At 30.4% G+C, this 23,335-nt stretch overlaps 2 protein-coding genes across 2 annotated transcripts; both read right to left on the bottom strand.

The window, feature by feature from the left end:
- Positions 1-5,061: 5,061 nt before the first annotated feature.
- LOC114378760 (histone-lysine N-methyltransferase, H3 lysine-79 specific-like) lies at positions 5,062-7,595 on the bottom strand. The gene is made up of 3 exons (XM_028337387.1): positions 7,131-7,595; positions 6,268-6,720; positions 5,062-5,106 (listed from the first exon to the last, which is right to left on the bottom strand). Exons 1-3 carry the CDS (start codon positions 7,593-7,595, stop codon positions 5,062-5,064), a joined length of 963 nt encoding a protein of 320 aa, XP_028193188.1.
- A 2,608-nt stretch (positions 7,596-10,203) lies between these two features.
- On the bottom strand, positions 10,204-15,078 carry LOC114377898 (protein trichome birefringence-like 39). Its single transcript, XM_028336367.1, has 5 exons — positions 14,689-15,078; positions 14,226-14,397; positions 11,767-11,942; positions 11,523-11,681; positions 10,204-10,781 (listed from the first exon to the last, which is right to left on the bottom strand). The coding sequence occupies exons 1-5, from the start codon at positions 14,952-14,954 to the stop codon at positions 10,493-10,495; spliced, it is 1,062 nt and encodes a 353-aa protein (XP_028192168.1). The 5' UTR covers positions 14,955-15,078; the 3' UTR covers positions 10,204-10,492.
- Between the last annotated feature and the right edge of the window lie 8,257 nt (positions 15,079-23,335).

The raw sequence follows: 23,335 nt of genomic DNA on the forward strand, positions 1-23,335 counted from the left end.
TTGTGTGGATTGCATTAAGGGTAAGCAAACTAACAAGTCTAAAAAGGATGCAAAGAAGAGCTTAAACCTATTAGAAATCATACATACAGATATTTGTTGTCCATATATGGATGCAAGTAGTCCAAAGTACTTTATCACCTTTATAGACGATTATTCACGATACATGTATCTCTACTTACTTCATACTAAGGATGAAGCTTTGGATGCCTTTAAAAATTTTAAGGCTGAAGTCAAGAAATAATGTGGAAAGCAAATTAAGATCGTGAGATCTGATCGATGTGGAGAGTACTATGGTAGATACATGGAGAATGGACAAGCACCGGGTCTGTTTGCAAAGTTTCTTCACGAACATGGGATAGTTGCCCAGTACACTATGCCTGGTTCTCCGGATCAGAATGGTGTGACAGAAAGAAGAAACCAAACTCTAATGGAAATGGTAAGAAGTATGAGAAGTAATAGAAAACTTCCTCAATTCTTGTGGATTGAAGCATTAAAGATGACTATGTATATATTAAACTGAGTTCCAACCAAGGCTGTCTTAAAGATACCTTTTGAGTTATTCAAAGGTTGAAAATCGAGTTTGCAACATATACACATTTGGGGATGTCCATCTGAAGTGAGAATTTATAACCCACAAGAGAAGAAACTAGACCCAAGGACTATTAGCGGATATTTCATTGGATATGCTGAAAAGTCCAAAGGGTATAGATTCTAGTGTCCATCACATAGCACTAGGATTGTGGAATCAAGAAACGCAAGATTTCTTGAGAATGACTTGATTAGTGGGAGTGATCAATTTCAAGATATTTCTTTTGAAAAGGATTACTATGAAGCTCAACCCTTTAGCTCAAGTGAGAGATTGATTGTCATTCACACCCCTCAAGTACAAACAGGTGTTAGACAACCAATGATTGAAAATTCACAAATTATTGAAAACAATCATACAGATCAAGTTATTGATGAGGAATATTAAGATAATGTTGAACAACCGATTGAACAACAAGTTCCTCAAGAGAGTGATGAGGTAACATTAAAAAAATCTACTAGAGTCAAAAGGTCTGCAATTCCCAGTGATTATGTGTGTCTGCAAGAATCAAACTACAACATTGGAGTTGCAAATGATCCTGAAACGTTTTCATAGGCCATGAGTTCTAAAGAATCAAACTTGTGGCACAATGCCATGAAAAATGAGATGGATTCTATGGCGTTTAACCAAGTTTGAGACCTCATACAGTTGCCTAGTGGTGTAAAAGCCATTGGATGTAGATGAGTTTTTAAAACCAAGAAAGACTCACAAGACAACATTGAGAGACATAAGGCAAGACTTATTGCCAAAAGGTTCACTCAAAGAGAAAGAATTGATTACACAGAGACCTTTTCTCCTTTATCTAAGAAAGATTCCTTCCGAGTAATTATGTCTTAGTAGCTCAACATATTATATAGTCTTATAATTAAATGAGGCATATATACTTAATTGAGAGTTGATAAATTTAAGGATTTTGGTATAATTTTTTTAATTCAATAATTAATTGAGAGGGTTTTGGACATGCTAAAGAAGAGAAGGAAAGAGTTTCTCAATAAAAGTACCAAAACACTTAATTGGCAAGTCTTAAATTTTCAATAATACCATACATTTCTCTACCTACACATACTAGAAGAGCCATTGATAAAAATAACCACCTCATTTTGAGCTTCCCTTTTGGCCTCCAAATCCTTCTTAGCATCCACCTTCTTTTTTGCAGAGTACTCCTTGGCATTCTCCCAGCTATAGCAGCTAAACCTTTAGCAGTATCCACTGACATACCTGCAAGTTTAGAAGCCTTTTGGCCTGCATACTCAGCTACTCCCATAACAGCATTGGTTGCAACCTTGGTTCCCTCCATAGTTATCTCAGTAGAATACTGTGCACCACTCCACCCTGTGGACAAAGCCTTGTCCCTCAAATATGTAGCCACTTTTGCAGCACTCTTTCCAGTTTCCATAGTAGCATCTTTGGCTTGTGCTACTTTCTTTCCAAGATACTGAGCAGTGGTGCTACCAGCAGCTTTGGCCTTTTCAGAAAGTAGTGTAGTGATGTGATCCACAGAACCAATGGTGTCCTTTGCTCCACCATAACCCTTCTGGCCATTGTCTTGTGTCACATCTTCTTATTTAAGATTGGCCTTTACAGCAAGTGGTGTAGTGATGTGGTCCACAGAACCAATGGTGTCCTTTGCTCCACCATAACCCTTCTGGCCATTGTCTTGTGTCACATCTTCTGATTTAAGATTGGCCTTTACAGCAAGTGGTGTAGTGATGTGGTCCACAGAACCAATGGTGTCCTTTGCTCCACCATAACCCTTGTGGCCATTGTCTTGTGTCACATCTTCTGATTTAAGATTGGCCTTTACAACAAGTGGTGTAGTGATGTGGTCCACAGAACCAATGGTGCCCTTTGCTCCACCATAACCCTTCTGGCCATTGTCTTCTGTCACATCTTCTGATTTAAGATTGGCCTTTACAACAAGTGGTGTAGTGATGTGGTCCACAGAACCAATGGTGCCCTTTGCTCCACCATAACCCTTCTGGCCATTGTCTTGTGTCACATCTTCTGATTTAAGATTGACCTTTACATCAAGTGGTGTAGTAATGTGGTCCATAGTGGTTATGGTGTCCTTGACTCCACCATAATCCTTCTTTCTTCTGATTTAAGATTGACCTTTACATCAAGTGGTGTAGTAATGTGGTCCACAGTGGTTATGGTGTCCTTGACTCCACCATAATCCTTCTTTCCATTGTCTTGTGTCTCATTTTCTATTTTAAGATTGCATTGTTGACCCTTTTGTCTTGTGGCATATTTTTCCTTATTTGCCTGCTTGTTTCTCTCTTTGGCAGCTTCACTTGCTGCTTCTTTTGCTCTCTCGTAGCTTTCCTTAGCAGCTTCAATAGCATTGAATGAATTTTGTTGAGCTTCATCTCTGTACTAGGAAATATCTTCCAGATTAGATTGTTCATTTTCTTCTCTTCCTCTTCCTTGTTCCTCACATCCACCCTTGCATAAAACAACAATCACAAAATGGTTGAAATTATAGGTGAAGACACTTTGCATTACAACTTTATTTATCTTATTGACAAGCTCCCTTTTAGCAGGGAAGGGTATATAATACAAAATCTTTCACAAAAGAAAGTAAGAAAGATCCAACTTTAGACTATGAGTTGGCTCAGTTATCATATAAACAATTTTTACCTCTTTGGTTTCAGCTTTTTCTCTTCCTTTAGCTTTCGCTTTCCCTCTTCGACTGCTTGTTTGTTTCTCCTCTTTGTTCCACTCTCTTCGCACTAAATTGTTCTCTTCACCTTTGGTTTCAAACTTAGCCACATGAAAACCCCTACACCTTTCTCTTTCTCTTCTACCTTCTTCAGCCCCTTCATTTGCCTGCATGTTTCTCTCTTTGGCAGCTTCATCATTTGCTATTTGTTTTGCTCTCTCGTTTCTCTCCTTAACTTTCTATTGAGCTTCAGCTCTGTACTTAAATATCTCTTCCAGGCTGGATTGTTTATTTTCTTCGCCTGTTTCTTCCCTTTTTCTTCCTTGTTCCTCACCACCACCTTAGCATACACCAACAATCACAAAAGGTTATAGTTATTGTTGAAGACACCTTCTATTACAACTTTATACTATTTTTAGCATATTACCTTTAAAAATGAAGAAACATTGCATTACAACTTTAAACTATTTTTGACATATTACCTTTAAAAATGAAGGATCAAGAATACTTAGTCATAGATTTTCAGTTAGCATCTAAACAATTTTTACCTTTCTGGTTTCAACTTTTTCTCTTCATTTAGCTTCCATTGGTCTTGCTTTCTCTACCTCCACTTTCCCTCTTGGACAACTTCTTTGTTTTTTCTCTTTGTTCCACTCTCTTCCCACTACCTTTCTTATTCTTCCCTCGAGTTATGCTTTCCCCACTGAAGTTTTCTTCTCTTCAAACTTAGCCACATGATGAACACCCCCACCACTTTCTGCTTCTCTTCTTCCTCCTTCAGCCCCCTCATTTGCCTTCACGTTTCTCTCTTTGGAAGCTTTACTTGTTGTTTTTGTTTTTGCTCTCTCGTATCTCTCCTTAGCACCTTCAATTGCATTCATTGCTTTTTGTTGAGCTTCAGCTTTGTGCTTAGAAATCTCTTCTAGGTTGGATTGTTTGTTTTCTTCTCCTGTTTTTTCTCTTGTTCTTCCTTGTTCCTCATCACAACCCTATAGCATAAACCAACAATGACAAAAAGGTTAAAATTATAGGTGAAGTCACCTTCTATTACAACTTCATATTATTTTTAACATGCTCCATTTAAAAATGAAGGGTTAATATTACAAAAACTCATCTTTTATTTAAAAAAAATTAAGATCCCTTTAAAGAGATTATTGTATATTTAGGGTCACACGTGTCCATGATCATGGGCAATCTCCAAAGAGACATATATAACTGAATTTTTTAATATACCAGAATGAATTAATATAATTCAACTATATCATATGTTAAGATTCAACAACACCTTCTATATGTCATATGCCTTTCACTTTAGAATACTAAGTCATAGAGGCTCACCTTGCATACAAAGAGTATTAGAGGCTAATTTTTATTTAATTTTACCTTCTTGATTTGACCTTTGGTTCCAGCTTTTTCTCTTCCTTTAGCATCCTCTGTAGTTTTCTCCATTGATCCTACTGTAGCATTTTTGGCTTGTGCTGATTTCTCTTCAACATACTGAGCAGTGGTGCTAGCAGTAACTTTGGTCTTTCCAGCAAGTGGTGTAGTAATGTGGTCCACACTACGAATGGTGTCCTTAATTTGCTCCACCATAACCCTTCTGACCATTGTCTTGTGTCCCATTTTCTGTTTTAAGTTTGCCTTGTTGACCCTTCTCTCTTGTGACATCTTTTCCCTTTGTTGTCTGCTTGTTTCTCTCTTTGACAACTTCATTTGCTGCTTTTTTTGCTCTCTCATTTCTCTCCTTAACCTTCTCTTGAGCTTCAGCTCTGCAATTAAAAATCTCTTCTAGGCTGGATTGTTTATTTTCTTCTCATGTTTCTTCTCTTCTTCTTCTTCCTTGTTCCTCACCACCACCCTAGCATAAACCAACAATCACAAAACCTTAAAATTATATTTCTAAAACTTTATATTATTTTTCAACATGCTCCCTTTTTATTAAAATTTAAAAAAGGAGTGAGAAAGATCCTTTTAAAGAGATTATTGTGTGTTTAGGGTCACACGTGCATGATCATGGTCAATTTCCAAATAAGACAACTGAATTTCTAAATATAGTAAAAAGAACAAATAAAATTTAACTATTTATTATGTTTAGATTAGTTGATGTCAAACCATGAATACTTAACACTATATATTTTCATTCACTTTAGAATACTAAGTCTACTAAGTATGCATACTAAGAATATTCAGGGATTTTTGTTTTCATTTTCTAAAAATTATTTTTATTTTTAAAAGATTAGAATTCTAAAAATATGTTTGGTTTGACTTTTTATTTTCTATTTTCAAGAAATAAAAATACTGAAAATGCGTTTTCAAAAAAATGTATTTTTAGATTTGATTAAAATTACATTCCTTGTCGCCGTGTTTTCATTTTATCCAAAATGACATTCTTGATTTCAACTGAAAATAGAAAAACGAGATTTTATTGTTTTCAAAAATTCAACCAAACGCATTTTTATCACCATTTTCTATTTCCAATGAAAATGAAAATAAAAAAAGTCAAATCAAACACCCAAGATAACAAAAAATATTAGAGATCATGAATTAAAATATGTTTATAATTTTTAATAAATATTTGAATCCCAACACTCAATAAAAAGAAAATAAAAACAAAAAAATTATCAAAAAAACAAATAAAAAATTTATCGGGAAATAAAAAATTTCTTTCTTTGTTGGCTTCACCTAGCGGGCCTCGAATCCAAATCCTTGACTGACCAAAAAATTGAAAGCTCTAACTAAAAAAGAAGTATCAGGGTTTATTCCTTTTTCAAGGTCTTGTAGCCAGACTGATCCAGTCATCTATATCTCGTTTCGCCCCTTAAATTTTTAAATCAAAAACAAAATTTTTATTTTATTAAAGATTTTTGTTTTATTAAAAACTCAATAAAAAAGAAATAAAAATTTTATCAGAAAACAAAAATAAAATAAAATTTTTTATCGGAAAACAAAAATAAAAAATTTCAGATATTTGTGGAACATCACAAACATGTTTTAGGCTTTTATTTTTTATTTTTTTTACCTTCTTGATTTGACCTTTGGTTCCAGCTTGTTCTGTTCTAGCTTCCTCTTCAGTTTTTTCCATTGGTCTTGCTTTCTCTACTTCTACTTCCCATCTTGGTTTGCATCTTTGTTTCTCCTCTTTGTTCCAGTCTCTTCTCACCACCACTCTTGTTCTTCCCTCGAGTTCTGCTTTTCCCACCGAATCCTTCTTCTCTTCACCTTTTGTTTCAAACTTAGCCACATGATGAACATCACCACCACTTTCTCTTCTGCCTTCTTCAGCCCCCTCATTTGCCTGACCGTTTCTCTCTTTGGATGCTTTACTTGCTTCTTGTTGTGCTCTCTCGTATCTCTCCTTAGCACCTTCAATTGCTTTCATTGTTTTCTGTTGAGCTTCACTGTACTTAGAGATCTCTTCTAGGTTGGATTGTTTATTTTCTTCTCTTCTTCTTCCTTGTTCCTCACCACCACCCTAGCATAAACCATGAATCACAAAAGGTTAAAATTATTGGTAAAGACACTTTGTATTACTACAACTTCATATTACATTTCAACATGCTCCATTTAAGCATGAAGGGTTAATAATACAAAAACTCACCTTTTAGAAAGATCCCTTTAGAGAGAGATTATTGTATGTTTAGGATCACACGTGTGCATGATCATGGACAATCTCCAAATGTGACATAACTGAATTTTTTAATTTAGTAAAAAGAATTAATAAAATTTAACTATATATTTAAGATTAGCCTGTGTCAAACCATGTATAAATATGTGATGACGTTAGACAATATAATAATTTTTCTTTCACTTTATAATACTAACTTATAGAGAGGCTCAGTTGGCATACAAAGAATATTAGAAGCTATTGTTTTTTTATTTTACCTTCATGATTTGGCCTTTGGTTTCAGTTTGTTCTCTTCCTTTAGCTTCCTCTCTAGTTCTCTCCATTGATCTTGCTTTCTGTGCCTCTACATTCCCTCTTGGCATGCTTCTTTGTTTCTCCTCTTTGTTGCACTCTCTTTCCACCACCACTCTTGTTATTCCCTCGAGTTCAGCCTCTTCCCCTAAACGCTTCTTCTCTTCACCTTTTGTTTCAAACTTCCTCACATGCTGAACACCACCACCACTTTCTCTCCCTCTTCTTCTTTCTTCAACCTCTTTGTCTTTAACTATATTCCCAGACCTGGCTCTATCAGAAGCCAACTCTCTCTCTTTCTCCTTCTTCTCACTCTCTATCTCTACCCTCCCCTTATCAGCAATGGACTCCTTTCTGTGTGTCTCAACGTGAACCTCTCTCTCTATCACCCTATTGCTGTTCCCTCTGCGATGCATTTGCTCAGAAGCCATTGTGTTAATTGTTCTCTCTCTAGTAATCAAAGACACTGTTTTGTTTTGTGCGGTTTTGGTTTCTGTTGTTGTGTTGAGTGTGGTGCTTTAAAAGAAGGGTTGTGTCGGTTTGAAGAGTTGGTGTTGGATGAGGTTTGCATGGGGAAGGGACAAGTGGTGCATTGCCTTGTGGCCATTACAACGTGTGACAGTGTTGGCTTAGCATGCACATGAATCGTGTGTTATTGTTATCCAAGGTTTGTTGTGATGCTTTAGGTTTGAGACACGTTGCAGCTTAGGGGAATGCCTCATATTAGTACAGATATTTTTTTTTTCTATACAGGTACAGATTTTTTTATACAAAATATATAAACAAGAATATTCTAAATCAGTATCTCTAACTTTATTCATGGTGTGATCAATATTTTAGATCAGTAGTACTCTGTAAAATATATATCACCTCCCTTGTTTCTTTTAGGACAAGCAGTTCATATTCAGGAAACACGTGTTGATTACAGTGTTGTTTCCTTCTAATTTTGTCAATTCTAATAATTGTTGAATATATATAATTTAATGTGCATCTCTTCATAATTCACATTGTCTTTTATTTTGACAATAGTTTCAATAAATATTATAATTGAGTTTGCATGAGAGATAATAAAAAGCGTTTTCTTGTTTGTTTCTCATTAAAAGAAAGTTAAATGATGAAATTCTTTTAACAGAATTCTATTAATAAGAGTTCAGGAAACCAAATTGATTAGAAAATTTTGAGGTGAAAGCTAAAGGCCGGTTGGATTAAAGGAGAAGTTATTACATGTTCTTAAGGTAACAAGCAGTGATATATAGACACCATGTTATATATCATAAAAACCTAATACTGGTTGACATCATATATAATATTGTCTTTGCTTTTGTTTTTTTTTTCTTTACAAAAACTAATATAGTCTTAGTTTTTTTTTTTGCATTTTTTACTTAATATAGTCTTAGTTAATCTCTGTATATGTATGACATCAAAATTGATTAGAATGATAGACTAATGATAATTCTGCACCATATAATAAATTTTGGAAAATGCATAATATTGTCTTCATAAAGATGTAATAAATTTTTCTCAATTAAAATATTTTGGCATGCAGAAATTGCATCTGGCTGTGCCATTGGACTTTTCCTAAGTTGATTATTTGGGCATCAATTGTTTAAAACCCAAATAATGTTGAAGATTTGATTCCTCAATCATCACCAATTACAAAGCCCAACAATGCACTCCTTTTGTTACCCACATGGAATAGCATGTCACTTTATTTGACATTGGAGGTCGACGACATGTCAGCAAATAAAATAGTAAAATAGGTCATATTGAGAGGTGAGACATAAAAATTAGGATAAATAATTAATTTTATCTCTGAATGTGTAATTCATTGATAGATGTATTCCTGAAAGATGAAAATACAAGATTTAGTCCTCAAAAGTATAAAAGTGTAACTATATTCAACCGTTAACTTTCGTCCGCCATCGTTAATAAAATAGTCTACGTGTCACGGATGGATGAATTTGTTAATGAAATGATTGTCAATGTGACCATCTCTAATTGCCAACATAAGGACATATTTGTCATATAATATTTTCTTGACTTTTCATTTTCCCACTCTTTAGGAATATGAATAGGTAAATAGTCATTTTTGTCTCAGAATGTGTAATTTGTTAACAAACGCATCCCTGAAAGATGAAAATACAAAATTTAGTCCTCAAAAGTATAAAAAATGCGACAAATGTATCTGACTATTAACTTTTGCCCATTACTATTAATAAAATAGTTAAGATTTGAAGAAGTGAAATATGAGATATATTTATCTTTTATTTATAGTAGATTATGACTAATTATTATAATTTGATAAACTGGTACAATGTTTATTTTAGATAATTTCTATTATGACAGAAAAATTATGGTCGATAATCAATATTATCGTTATTATTATGTTTGTTTCAAATTATGTTTGCTAATATATTTTTTAAGTGATTATTGTAATGTTATGCTTGTAACGATAAAAAATGACAAAAATTTATTCTAAAATTATATTTTACCCTTATGTGAAACGAAATTTGGGTCTAACAAATTAGTTCAATAAAAACATACTAACATTTAGGTCCAATAAAAAATTACTGATATTTTCGACCAATAAGAATAACTTATTAACATTTTGGTCCAATGAAACATACTGACATCTAGGTCCAAAAAAATTATTAACATTTTCCTCCAATAAAAAAATATTAATATTTTCGTTCAACAAAAAGTTACTGACATTTACGTTCAAAAATGATATCTTAATAACATTTTTGTCCAACCTAGTCAGCACAACCGCTGATAATCATTTTAGTGACAAATTTGTCCCTCTATGTCATGTAGACTATTTTATTAACAATGACGACGGATGAAAATTAACAACCAAATATATTTATCACACTTTTTACAATTTCGAAAACTAAATTTTATATTTTTATTTTTTAGAGACACATTTATTAACAAATTACACATTCAAAGACAACAATGACTATTTACCTAAAACTTATTATAGCTCAAATTTACAACTCCTCAATCAACATCACTACATCATATTCTGTTACTGCAATATTACTTCAATGCTTTAGAAAAGGGTCATTCATAAACTACTTTACAATGAGCCACCACATCTTTCCACAATGTTTTTCAAAATTCAAAATGGTATTTGGTACAATTGAAGGCAAATTTCTGCCAAATTAATATTCCACATTTACAATTAGGAGCATCAAGCCCTATTATTCTCCAACAATTACAAGAACCAAAATGTCAAATTAAATATTTCCTACTGTTGAAAACAATTGGTTTTCCTCTAACAAGTTGGACCTAATAAACAAAGTTGTCATCTCTGATTTGATTGTTTTCAACCAGAAAGAACTGCACTCAAAAGCTCATTCCAAGTGTCAGGAAGCCCTGGAAGACACCAGTGGCTGCAATCTACTGCCATAACACCACTATACCCTTCAGGGTGTGCATCTTTTCTGTACTGTGAGAGTGTGGTCACATCCAAGAAATACACTGGCTTAGTTATCTTGTTCAACACCTTGCTCACCACCCTCCAAGCCATTGGTGTCCCTGCAGGGTACTTCAGTCCAAAGAATGGTTGTGTCTCGCCCATACATGACTTTGTTGGTCGATTCCAATCTTTCCCCCTAAATCACCACAAAACATAAACCACCAATGATAACTAATTAAAAACTTGCACATTTACATTATCATAGAATATACGTAGATATATTTTAAGGGCATGTTTCAATGAATAGCTTAATTAAACACTTATTTATTAACAAGAGCTCTCTTTTTATGCTGTATTTAACAAGAGCTTATCACATAAGAATTTATTCAAAAACTTGTGTAAATCTTTGAATAAAATACACTTTTGGTATCGTATTTTACTTTTAATATTATCATTTTAGTTTAGTCCTTTTAAGTTCAAAAAGTTTTACTTTAATCCCATAAAGTGTGAGACCCGACAATCTTTGAGATGAGAAGCTACATCATATTGGCATTTGTCACATAAGCCAATATTAACACTGTATTAGTGCAAAAAAAAAAAAAAAAACTGACCAAATAACCAAATTGATCTAACAAAGACACGTTAAGGAACCAAAATAATTTTGTTAAAACCTAAAGAAACCAAACTGAAATAATAAAAAAGAAGAAGAGAGAAACCAAAGCCAAAGGCTATATTAGTATAAGTCTTATTAAACTAACTTAAAAAGAGTTTATATTAATAAGTTTCTTTGTAATCTTATTGAAATAAACTATAAAAAAAAAAAACTTATATACAAGTCAAGTTTATAAATTCAAATAAATTTTATAAAAAAAAACTCTTCTAAATATCCCTTTATATTTAAATGGATGAATTAGAATTTAGAAAATTAACAACTTACTGGTAATGCACAGGAGAAATTCCTAAGAAGAAGACCTTGGTTTTTGCTGGATTGACGTTTCTCTGAACCCACTTAGCCCAAGTTGTTAGCCCTTTATAGTACGCAAGAAAACGGTTCATGTCTTTGAACAACTTATTATTCACCTGAACATAGTCCCACCTGTCATGAATTTTTCACAGGACCAAAAATTAAGTTAACCATTGGAATTGGAAACTACGTTGAAAATTTGAAACAATGATCCTACGGTTGAGAACTTCCGGTGTGGGTCCACCAGTGCCACGTGTTGAAGACCAACACGTCCATCCCCATCCAAGAGTCACCGTTCTTGATAGAGTCAAGCTTCAAAACTCTTCCAACTTTCTCACGATCAAGGTCCACTAAATATGCTGTGCGGTACAAATACAACTCAAGCCCATAGTCCTGAAAAAAATACACAGAATTTGTATTGTGATACTTTTTTTTTAGATAAATTTTTTATTTGGTAAACCCTCCTTATTAAGTAAGGTCAGTTCTCAAGCAATCCCTTCTACCAAAATTCTTTTCCACTCATGTCATGCCTCAGTCTTCTTAACAAAACTATGAGAAATGTTAATAACATTTTTTTCACACACTTTTTTTATTGGATAAAATTCATGTGAATTTTATTTAACATGTGGTATTTATTTCTCATTCTCAAACTAATAAGACTCAATTTGGATTTATAAAAGAAAATTTATTAAAAAACAGAATTAACTTACTCTAATTGTAATTCTTTCAAAGCAAAGTTATTTATGATGATCATCGTTCATTTTCTTAAAATTTTAATAAATAATTAATTTTAACCATTAGATTTCAAAAAAATTAATAGTTAAGAAGAAAAATAACTATTTTAATGTCACTCATAAAATAAGTTGATCTCTTCTCATTAAAAAATATCAAAATACATTATTAGCACTAATAATACAAGATAGGACAATAGGAGTGCCAGCATATGTTAGCACCCTTCAAAAATGATTAAAAGACAGGGCAATAATCATACAAGATTTCTATTTTTGTGAGATATGAAGAGAATATGAATAGCCTTAGAATTTATAATCAAATATTATTATCCCACTTTTTACCATTAGTGAGAATACTAATCCTCTTTTAAAAAAATGAAGATAATATAAAAGGCAAAGCATGACTATTTCTTATCACCAAGAAGTGGTCCAACTTTTAACACTCTATAATTCACTAGATTTGTGGAGTAAACGCAGACGCAGAGAACTGTCTGCAACCACAAGTGGTCCATTCTCTAAGTCATAGGAAGTTAAATTATTAATTATATAGCTATTTTAGAAGGCATACCCGGAAATCCAAAGAATACGGTCAGTCTAGTTTGAAAAAATATTTTATTATTTTATTAATGATTAAAGAAATATTTTTATTTTTTATTTTCTGATTTTAAAACATTTTATTATTTTCAAAGTGACAACAAAATATAAAGTGAAAATAACAAGATATGTTTATAATTAAAATTAATATAAAATATTTTGTTGGAATTCTGGTTTTTCGCAGTTGTACACGTAGATTTTAAAATTCCTGCTTCAACTATTATTTTTTAAAATTTTCTTTCTTACCAAATTAACCCACACGCAATTATGAATAGTTATATATCTGTTGTAATAGTACATAAATATAAATAGCATTATGGAAGCTTATACCATAAACAAGCATAATGAAGCATATAATAAGATTTTCTGGTGGAGGGAGAGGCTAAAAAAAGGGGCAAATATCAAATTATCATTCATTTCATTTGCAGGTAGCAACCATGGAAAGAAAAACGGTTTTGTTGAAGAATGGTGTTAGTCGTTGTCTTACTCATAATTCAGCTACAGCCAATGATAAAAACTAAGCCACTGTTTAAAATTTGGATTGATGTCAATTAAGTAAATTGACACACTGAATTGGAGAGAAAGTCAGATCTCCAAACAAAACTCATATCTAATTGAAACATTTGTTTGATAAAGTTTCTATGTAAAACAACTGGGTTTTCATAGTCTTTAAGGATGTAACAAAAAATTGAGGTTTTCTACGAAAAAGAAGGAAAGGAAAAAAAAAAAGGAACTGTTGGTAGTTTTGAATATGAAGCATGAAAAAAAGGTTCCCCTTTTCTACCAAAATCAAATGAATATGTGGCAAATGAAACTCCACGCTTGTTCTAATAATTAATACAAAATTGCTGAAATAAATAAATATTATGGTTTTTCACTTTCTTGTTCTTTTATGTGCAGAAAGGTTTGAATTAGGTAGAGAAAGAGAACTGTGTTGAGTAAAGTATATTAATAACTAATGAGACACAAATATTTATTATCTCTTAAATTAAGATTCAGGTATGTCCCCAGCAAAAAGCAAAGTCTCCAACCAATCACATGCAACCTTTATTGCTCTTACTTCAGTGTGCACAATGCCACACAGTAACCACAAAATTATGCACATGCACCACGCCAAGTTCTGAGCTCAAATACTCAAATTTAGATCAGATTAGAGGGTAGCTGATTTGAGTTCAAACATGGAAATGACTGAAACAAGTTTTCAAATTTCAGTCAAAAACTTGAAAGCAAGAAAAGGAAAGTGACACAACTTGAATGGACAAACAATAACACCAAAAAATGAAGTGTTTCAAAAATCAAAACACTGAGCAATAAATATGTAAATTAAAGCACAAGAATGAAAAGAACCAACCTCAAATGCCACTTTGGAGAGAGCATCCCTCTGGCTGAAAGTGCTCCTAGATTTTGGCACCCAAGCATGAAGCATACATGCCAATGAATTGAACTGGTTCAAGCTCAAGGAGTCGCCGACAAACATAATCTTCTTCCCACTATATCTCTGCAAAAAGTTCAATCCATTGAACCTGCACAAAAATCTCACAACCCCACTTAGTCTATGACCATAACATGACAAAACAAAAATGCATATAAGAGACTATAATAATTGAGGAAAAAAACTTGGATACAGTTTTTTATATGCTGTGTGTTGTACTTCAATCAGCGTCGTAGTTTTATGTCAGTAATTTATATAATATTTTAATCGTGTGAATTAGTGACATGAAACTCTAATTCTGATTAAAAAATAACATAAACAATACTTAAAGAAATGTATTTTGATTTTTTTGTCCAATGGTTGATAAGAGAAGTAGAAGTACCTTGGCAAGGGACAAGAAAATGGCATCCACCTATATTTTTGGTACAGTTTATCTGAGCGACCATGCTTTTGGCAATTGAACTGTGGATCTATGAAGGGGCAAGTAGAAGGGTCATAGAGAGGATTTGAAGCATCATAGACCCATTTTCCACTGAACAAATTGCATGTTCCTGCGAGCTTCCTGGTTGCACCAAAATCCTCTGCTTTTGTTTGGAGGCAGAGCAGAAACAGAGTCAAGAACAGAGCATGTACTAATGGCAAACCCATTTTCTCGGGCTTCGATCCCTCCCCGTGATTTTTTCAAAGGAGAAAAAAGAGGACGAGGAGTGAGGAGAAACTTGTCCCCAAATCAAGGTCTTATATAATGGGGAATGTGAGCAGGTCTGCAAGAGAGAGAAAAGTGTTCCAAAATGAATCCACATGTAATGTGAGAACAGAACAACTTGCTATGTTTCCTCGTTTATTGTTGTTTTTTAGTGTTTATTTTTTTACTTTAATAATGTAGTGAAACTTTGAATGGGTTGATTCTTTTAATTTTAACCGTGGCAGCTCGTGGGGTTGGATGCAAATCCTTGCTTTTAAAATTCTTGAAATCATGATCACTGTGATTAAAAAAATAATGGCAAGTCTTTGCCCACCAAGAAAGACAGAATTGAAAATGTCTTGTTATAGTTTTTTTTTTTCCTTTTCCTTTTGCTCTTTTTGCCGCCAATGTCAAACAAATATTATACGGAAAATATATGTGCACAAGAAAAAACAGCTTAGAAACGTCATACACACAAACAAGATCGGGAAATTTTATAACTTTGTTATGAAAATAATGATGCAAATCTTTAACTACACACATTGGGTCTGTGTGATGTAAGAGAGATAATAAGAAATTATTGCATACATTTAGTCTTGACCAACGATACATAATTGAATATTATTAACTCTTATAAATTTAAAATCTTGTTATCTACTGCGTGAATATAAGTTAAGACATGATGAATATGAAGTGGTTCAAGATTATGTAATAATTTTTTAAAGAAAAGAGGTGAGTATATCAATATTTTTTTATAATTTAAACATCAAATATTTCATCATTGTATTTAAGGTTATATTTTATTATTTTATGTTTGTTTTCTTATTTTTCATAATTTTTATAAGCACATCTTAAAAATATTCTCAAAATTAAAGAACACACAAAAAATGTTCTATAGAAATGATAGGAATAAACATTTCTTGTATCAATCATTTTAAATGTCCTTTTTACCCTTAATTGGTTTTTGACCTTTTGTGTGTAAGTGTATGGTGAATCATATAAAAAAATATGAATCATTTAGGTCTGCCCTTCCTCAGTTGTGATTCTAGTTAACTCTGGCTACTGCCATGCAGGCTGATATTTCAATGCTGTGAAGATATCACAAACATCATTTTGGATTTGGATAATATAAACTGAGCATACGTTTGTTGACTCCACAGGTGAGTGATTCCTGCTCACTATCATGTGCTTGCTGTGCTTTTAGTGTACAAAAACAATGGTACTTTCTATTCTCATGTGCAGCGTATAGGATATATAGTATACGTGGCCTTCCTTTTGGACAATATTCTTTTCATTTCCTGTAAACTTTAAACAAGAATGAATGAGTTCGCATAATTTTCTTCATTGAAAACTAGAGAAAAATATACTTATAAAAATTCAATTCATAAGTTGCATCCCTTGCAAATGCATGGATCTCCTAACAAAGTTAAAATGCTAGATATTAACAAAGACTCTTGGCACAGTAACATAAATAAAGCATGCCTTGAACAAAAACATATCTTTCCCATTTTTTACACATCTATACCTTTCAATCTTTTTTATCTACCAAACTATCCTCCCCCCAAAATTATATACATAGGTATCCTCCAACACTCTAACAAGTGTAAATTCGGGAATGGGTATCCAAATTCACACCTAATTTTTTAAACTTTTTTTTTGTACCCCTTGAAAATTTGGTACTGCTAAAATCGATTTCTGAACGGATTTTCTTAATTTATTTTGCTTTCATTTATTAATTATTTCTTTGTATATTTTGTTTAAATTTTTTAATAATACAAAAAAATAATAATAATTAGTAATATATTTAAATATCATATTTTAATGATATAAATAATTATTATAATTGTTAAATATTAAGATATAATGCAACTAATTAGAAGAATAATATTTTTTTAAAAATTAGTTTATCACAACAACCTATTATGAGTAAAGACAAATGCTTATAGAATTAACAATTAGCATTTATGATAATATGTAGTCACAAACAACAACAATATAAATTATCAGACATTTTAACAATTTAATGGGTACCTTGGCGATTTTGATTTGCACTTCCCTGATTATTCAAATTTCATTCCATAAGAGCAACTTTTGATACTTATATGACTATGTGTATTAGACCTTTTGGTTCAAATAATGTTTCATGCTCGTAGTTTTCAGGCCAGTGAAGTCGATAATGTAATTTTCGAGACTTCAATCAGCCTAAAAACACATACAAAAACTGCTCAAAAATAATAAAAAATCATTTTTACTTCAAAATTTCATGTTAGGTATTTTGATTCAAAAAAATATTTGATTCCCCTATAATATTATTTGGTTGTTGTAACAAACTAATTTTTAAAAAATATTAATAATTGTAAAAAAGTTATTCTTCCAATTTTTTAGTTACATTATATGTTAATATTTAACAATTTTAATAATTTTTTATATTATTAAAATATAATATTTAAATATATTACTAATTATTATTTTATTTGTATTATAAAAAAATTTAAACAAAATATACAAAGAAAGAATTAATAAACGAAAAAAGAACTAAATTAAGAAAATCCATTCAGAAATCGATTCTAGCATTATATTACCGAATTTCCAACGGGGGTGCATAAAGAAATTTAAAAAATTTGGTGTCAAAGGAGTCCTTCATTCCCGAATTAACACTTGCTACAGTGTTGAATAAAAACTTATATAGAGAGTGAATTGAGTAAAACTAACATATATAATATTCTTTTGCTAACATATAATGTCTTAATTAAAGTCACGTTCCCGGCCTTCAAATTTAATTGGTTAATCAGGTTATAGAACATATGCCGTGACTGAAATGGTGAGTTTGATGGAATGTGATCTGTATCTTCTTTGTTTGATTATGACATCCCTTTTCTCTATACAAGATTTGATATGAACTTTTATATACAAAATACGTGCTTGAAATGATAAATTCAAAATGAATAATAGAATAATAATATTAAAAAATAATTTAGTGAAGTACAATAGCGTAAGCAGTGAGGAGTCAGAAATGCTCATTAATGGCAAGTGGCCACTGATCCTATTGTCTTGTTATACCCTAAGCTCAAAGCAGTTCATGGTCAAGCTGGACTCAACAAATAGTACCCATCAAACTTAGAAAGAAAAATTAATCTGCAAGTCAAACCGTGAGTTGTCACTCTTCGTGTGCTTTTTGCAAGAGGATATGAATTAAAAAAAATTTAGATGACTGTTTAGTGCTTATATGTTATAATCACATGTGCCAAAGAAAGGTTCGGAGAAAGGTGAACTACACTTTCAGAAGATGGATCCAAGTTCAATATATTTGGGACGAATTTTTAGTTAAGATGATAACAAACCTAATTAGAATTTAAAAGTCATTTTAAAGTTAAGACTTTGAAGTTATTCAACGATTTTTAAGTTCAAAAGTTATTTTTTAAGGTAAGATTTCTTAAATAATTTATTATTAGGTCTTGATATTTAAAACAATACAAGAAAAAAGTAGAAATTAAAAACAATTAAGAACTAGTTTTTTAGTTTTTATTTGCCCAACTTCTTAGAGAGAGAGAGAACTAAAATAAATGATGAAACACTATTTTAATCATAACTATATTTATGAAGCTATTAATAATATTAAAAATCTTTAACTGAATAAAATTACATGTAAATGTTTACAATAATAATAATAATAATAATTATTATTATTATTATTATTAATTGTTATTATTATTATACTCTTAAGCACACTTCATTAATTATATGATAATAACAACTACTACTCTTACTATTAATTTTCACAAAAAAAAAACTCTTACCATTAGTAGCTATTATTATAAAATATTTTCATTCATATAACTTATATATATATATATATATATATATATATATATATATATATATAATTATAATTGGAATAGTATGAATTTTAAATAAAATACTTTCTTCAATTAATAACTTATTTAAGTACAATTCCAGCATCGATTTTATTTCCAAAATCTTGTAAATTTGAATAATATTCCATAGTAAAAATATTATAGTTTCACAAACCCCTTCTTAAATATAACCTTAATATCAAACGCTAGCTACCTAGTAATATTTGTTATGCTAACGCGACATTTTTTTTTTGTCCGCCAAATGTTTTTAACTGACTCAAGTAGAATGTGTTAAAATGAAACAATAGTATTATTTTTTATGCAAAAATATATAGCAGACCTATAATTGTTTTTGTTTTTGTTTCAAATAATAGTTTTACATTATTAATTAGAGGTTCAAATATCGTTAAGCTCTTTGCATGATTGCAAATATTTATGTCAAAATCTCTCTCTCTCTCTCTCTCTCTCTCTCTCTCTCTCTATATATATATATATATATATATATATATATATATATATATATATATATATATATATATATATATATTATGTTTATACACTTGTATTAATTGACCTTTCAATAAAAGGGATATGTAGATCGTTTTCCGTGTGAGCCCTTCATTTTCCTCTGTCCCACATAACTATAAACAATACAGAAACGAAAATAGAAGTAGAAGTCAGAAGGATACCATTCCAAACTTGTGTGGAGCATATTGGAAGTAGAGAGAAAGTGACAAAGATTTAACCTAATACATATTGTAGCTTTTGAAAATATAATTTTTAATCTTGATTTATACTTCTCATTATAGTATTAAATTTATCGTTAATTAGAAATAGTAAACTAAAATTGCATAAATTATCATTGAGTGAACAAATTAATATTCAAAATGAAGGAACCACTATGCTTAGCATTTGGTGTGAAGTATGAAACTAATTCCTTTAAAGTAGAGATTATTAAAATAAATTTCATTTCTCGAAATAAATTCTTTTGCATATGCACGATTAAATTTATTTAATTCTGATTAATATTTTTTTTTATTTTCTTCTAGTTATTATTATTATTTTCTCTCTTGCACTCTAAAAAATATAGAAAGAAAAAATCTCTTTGTAAATTAAAAACTGACAAGTTAAAACTAGAAGTGGGTTATTTTTATTTTTGTGTGAATAAACAAGGGTAGGTTTAAGGATTAAGAAATACAATCTTTGTCTTAATTATAATTGGACTTGAACCGCTTAGGGGTATTTATTCCATTAAATGCTCTAAGCTCTATATATGTGAGCACCTATCTACTCAAATCTCAACATTTTAATAGGATAAATTTTGCAATTAAAAACTGTCTATATCTAAAAAATGAGCATTAAATAATGCATAAACTAACCACTGTTAAGTCATAGCAAGTTATATAACAAGAAGTTGAAAAAAAAAAGAGAGCAAAGAATCGAAGTGTCGTCTACGAAGATGAGCCTTCATATATGTTACACTAATTAAAGAGCTAATATATTAATGCAATTAACGTGGTCTGGGTGAGGTGACTCTTTGCTGCACGAGAATATCGTTTGAGTAACTTCTATTTACCTGTCTTCTTACATCAAGGAATAACGATTCATTCTCATCAACACTAGAACCATGACTCAGATAAGCATGCTTAAAGGGCATCTTAATTTGATTCTTGTGAAACTTTCTATCATTGTTCTCTCCCTCACATTCATATATAGCCTATTATCCACGTAAAACTAAAAGAACATAACAATTAATTTTTAATATATAATATCTCGTGACTAACTTTACATATTTTTATATTTTTTTAACTACAAATTCACATATTTCTACATACCTTATTTAAATCATCGAAACATGCACACACAACACATCACAACCGCAACCACTACTACTATATAATCACTAATATATTTATGGTTATGAAATTATTAATATAGCTTAACCTTCAATTCTTATACCTTGGTGTTATATATATATATATATGTATATCGTTTTTTGTTGTTTTAAAAAAAACTATATAATCACCCCTCACTACCAAACCAACAACAGAAAAACAATAACAACCCATTAAAATTGATTCGGTGATGGAAATTTCAAGTTTAATATTAAAAAGTGTAAATAATTTTATATTATTAACTAATTAAAAATCATGATAACTATGAATTTTAAGGTTGTTATTGTATGAAAACAATTTTATTATACACGTTTATATAATTGTGATTAGATGCAATGCAATTTAGTGGATATACAATTTTCTCTTATTTTAGAATTTAATTTTTATACACTATATACTATAAAAAAGTTATATTGTTGACCAACCATACGACATGATTTGAGCTTGACAATCGACATTTTATTCCTTGGTGATGTCAAATTAATTAATGCTACCGATATGATTTAGATGGATCTATCATATGTCAATTTAATTATTACACACATCACAAATGAATCGAATATTTTTCAACTTAGCAATAATTAAATCAAAAGCATAACAATTGCCCGTATCGCTATCGAAAAATGAGGCAAATGGTCAGTTCTATTTATTTTCTTGTGGCTAAATAGTTACTTTGGTTCTTCAATGTATAATTTATTGACAAATGCATTTTTGAGGAACGAAAATATAAAATTTAGTGTTTAAAAGTGTAAAAAGTGCGATAAACATATCCTACTATTAGCTTTCATCTTAATAAAATAGCTTATGTAGCACGAAGGAACAAATTTGTTATTGAAATGATTGACAACGAGGATTGTCAGCATAAGACATATTTGTTATAATATTTTTTGACTTTTCGTCTTTTCACTGCGTTCATGAAAGATGAAAATGCAAAATTTAGTTTCCAAAAATATAAAAATACGACAAATATATCCAAACATTAATAATAGATTGTGACTAATTATTATTATTATTATTATTTGTTTGTAATTTACTGAGTACTTATGTAATATATTTTTTAAATTACCTTTTAATATATATATATATATATATATATATATATATATTATTTTGATTTCCTTGTCAAACATTAATCTTTGCTGTTAAAAAAACTTTATCTTATAATTTTATCAAATTTCTACTAAATTTCTCACTTTTAATCTTTAAAATCATTTCATATCCCAATTTCAACTTAAGTACCCTTATATTTAGATTGAAAATAATATGTAGAGAGTTTTAAGTAGAAAAAACACACCGTTGCAGGACCAAATTCATTTATTTATTTATTTTAAAAAATAATTTAATCAACTATTTTTTTTTAAAAAAAATGACTCACAAAATTTAAATTAGATAAAGCTAAAGTGAAATTATAAATCTTTTTCCTTAATCACTAATATATATATATATATACCTCAAATATGAAATAATCTGTTGGATAAACCATATGTACTTCCACTCGAAACAATACTTATTATACATAATATGAATGAAATGAAAACAATTACTAACAAATAAAGAAGCCAAATAAATTTAAATAAAAAATACAATAATGCTTAAACTAATACATAGGTTAACTTAAAAAAAAAACTAATACATAAATTTATTCTTTGCCTTTGGGACGTAGAGTTGTATCTTTTGCTGATTTAGAAACTGCAACGACTTTGCATTCCATTTGGCATACTATAACAGAGTATATAATAAAGATTAATAATTAATTGAAGAAACAAAAAATTTCAAGTAATAAAAAACTTTTATTTTTTTTAAATGGTAACTCAATTTTTTTATATCATAAAACTAAAGAAATTTATTTTATTTTGGAAAATAAGTAGTTATATTGATTAACTAAAAAACTAATTAACAATTTGATAGATGGATAAATAGATAAATAATCAAAGTATAAGAGTTCAAATTTTAAGTTGTATTTTACTGTTTTTTTAATCCCTTTTTCCTTAGCTTCTCTTCAATTCATTATTAACGTCCGAAAATATTGGTCCCACTTTTTATACTTTTGCGAAGTAAATTTTGCATTCTTATATTTGAGGGACACATTTATCAGGGGAGCGAAAAGACGAAAAGTCAAAAAAATATTATAACAAATCTGCCCCTATGCTAGTAACGTTGGCAATCATTTCAGTGACAAATTTATCCCTTCGTGCCACGTAAGCTATTAATGGTGACAGATGAAATTTAACGGCCAGATATATTTGTTGCACTTTTTACACTTTCAGGAACTAAATTTTGTATTTTTATCTTTCAGGGACACATTTATCAGCTAACTACACATTGAGAAACAAAAACGATTATTTATTATTTTTTATCGCGATTATTTATCATTTTTTACCGAAGTTGTGAACATTTTAACAGAAACAAGATGCTCATCATAAGAAATTATTTTATACCAGCAGAAATCATAAGAAATTTTTAATTAAGCTCTCTAGATATTCATTATAAGAAGATCTACATAAACATATACCAACAAAACAAAATATCCACTTAAATTATAGTAAATAAAGTTGATTAGGATTGTTAAGACAATTAATTAATCCATGCAGTCTA

The sequence above is a fragment of the Glycine soja genome, chromosome 12 (assembly GCF_004193775.1).
Source record: "Glycine soja cultivar W05 chromosome 12, ASM419377v2, whole genome shotgun sequence".
In the NCBI taxonomy this organism is placed as follows: Eukaryota; Viridiplantae; Streptophyta; class Magnoliopsida; order Fabales; family Fabaceae; genus Glycine; species Glycine soja.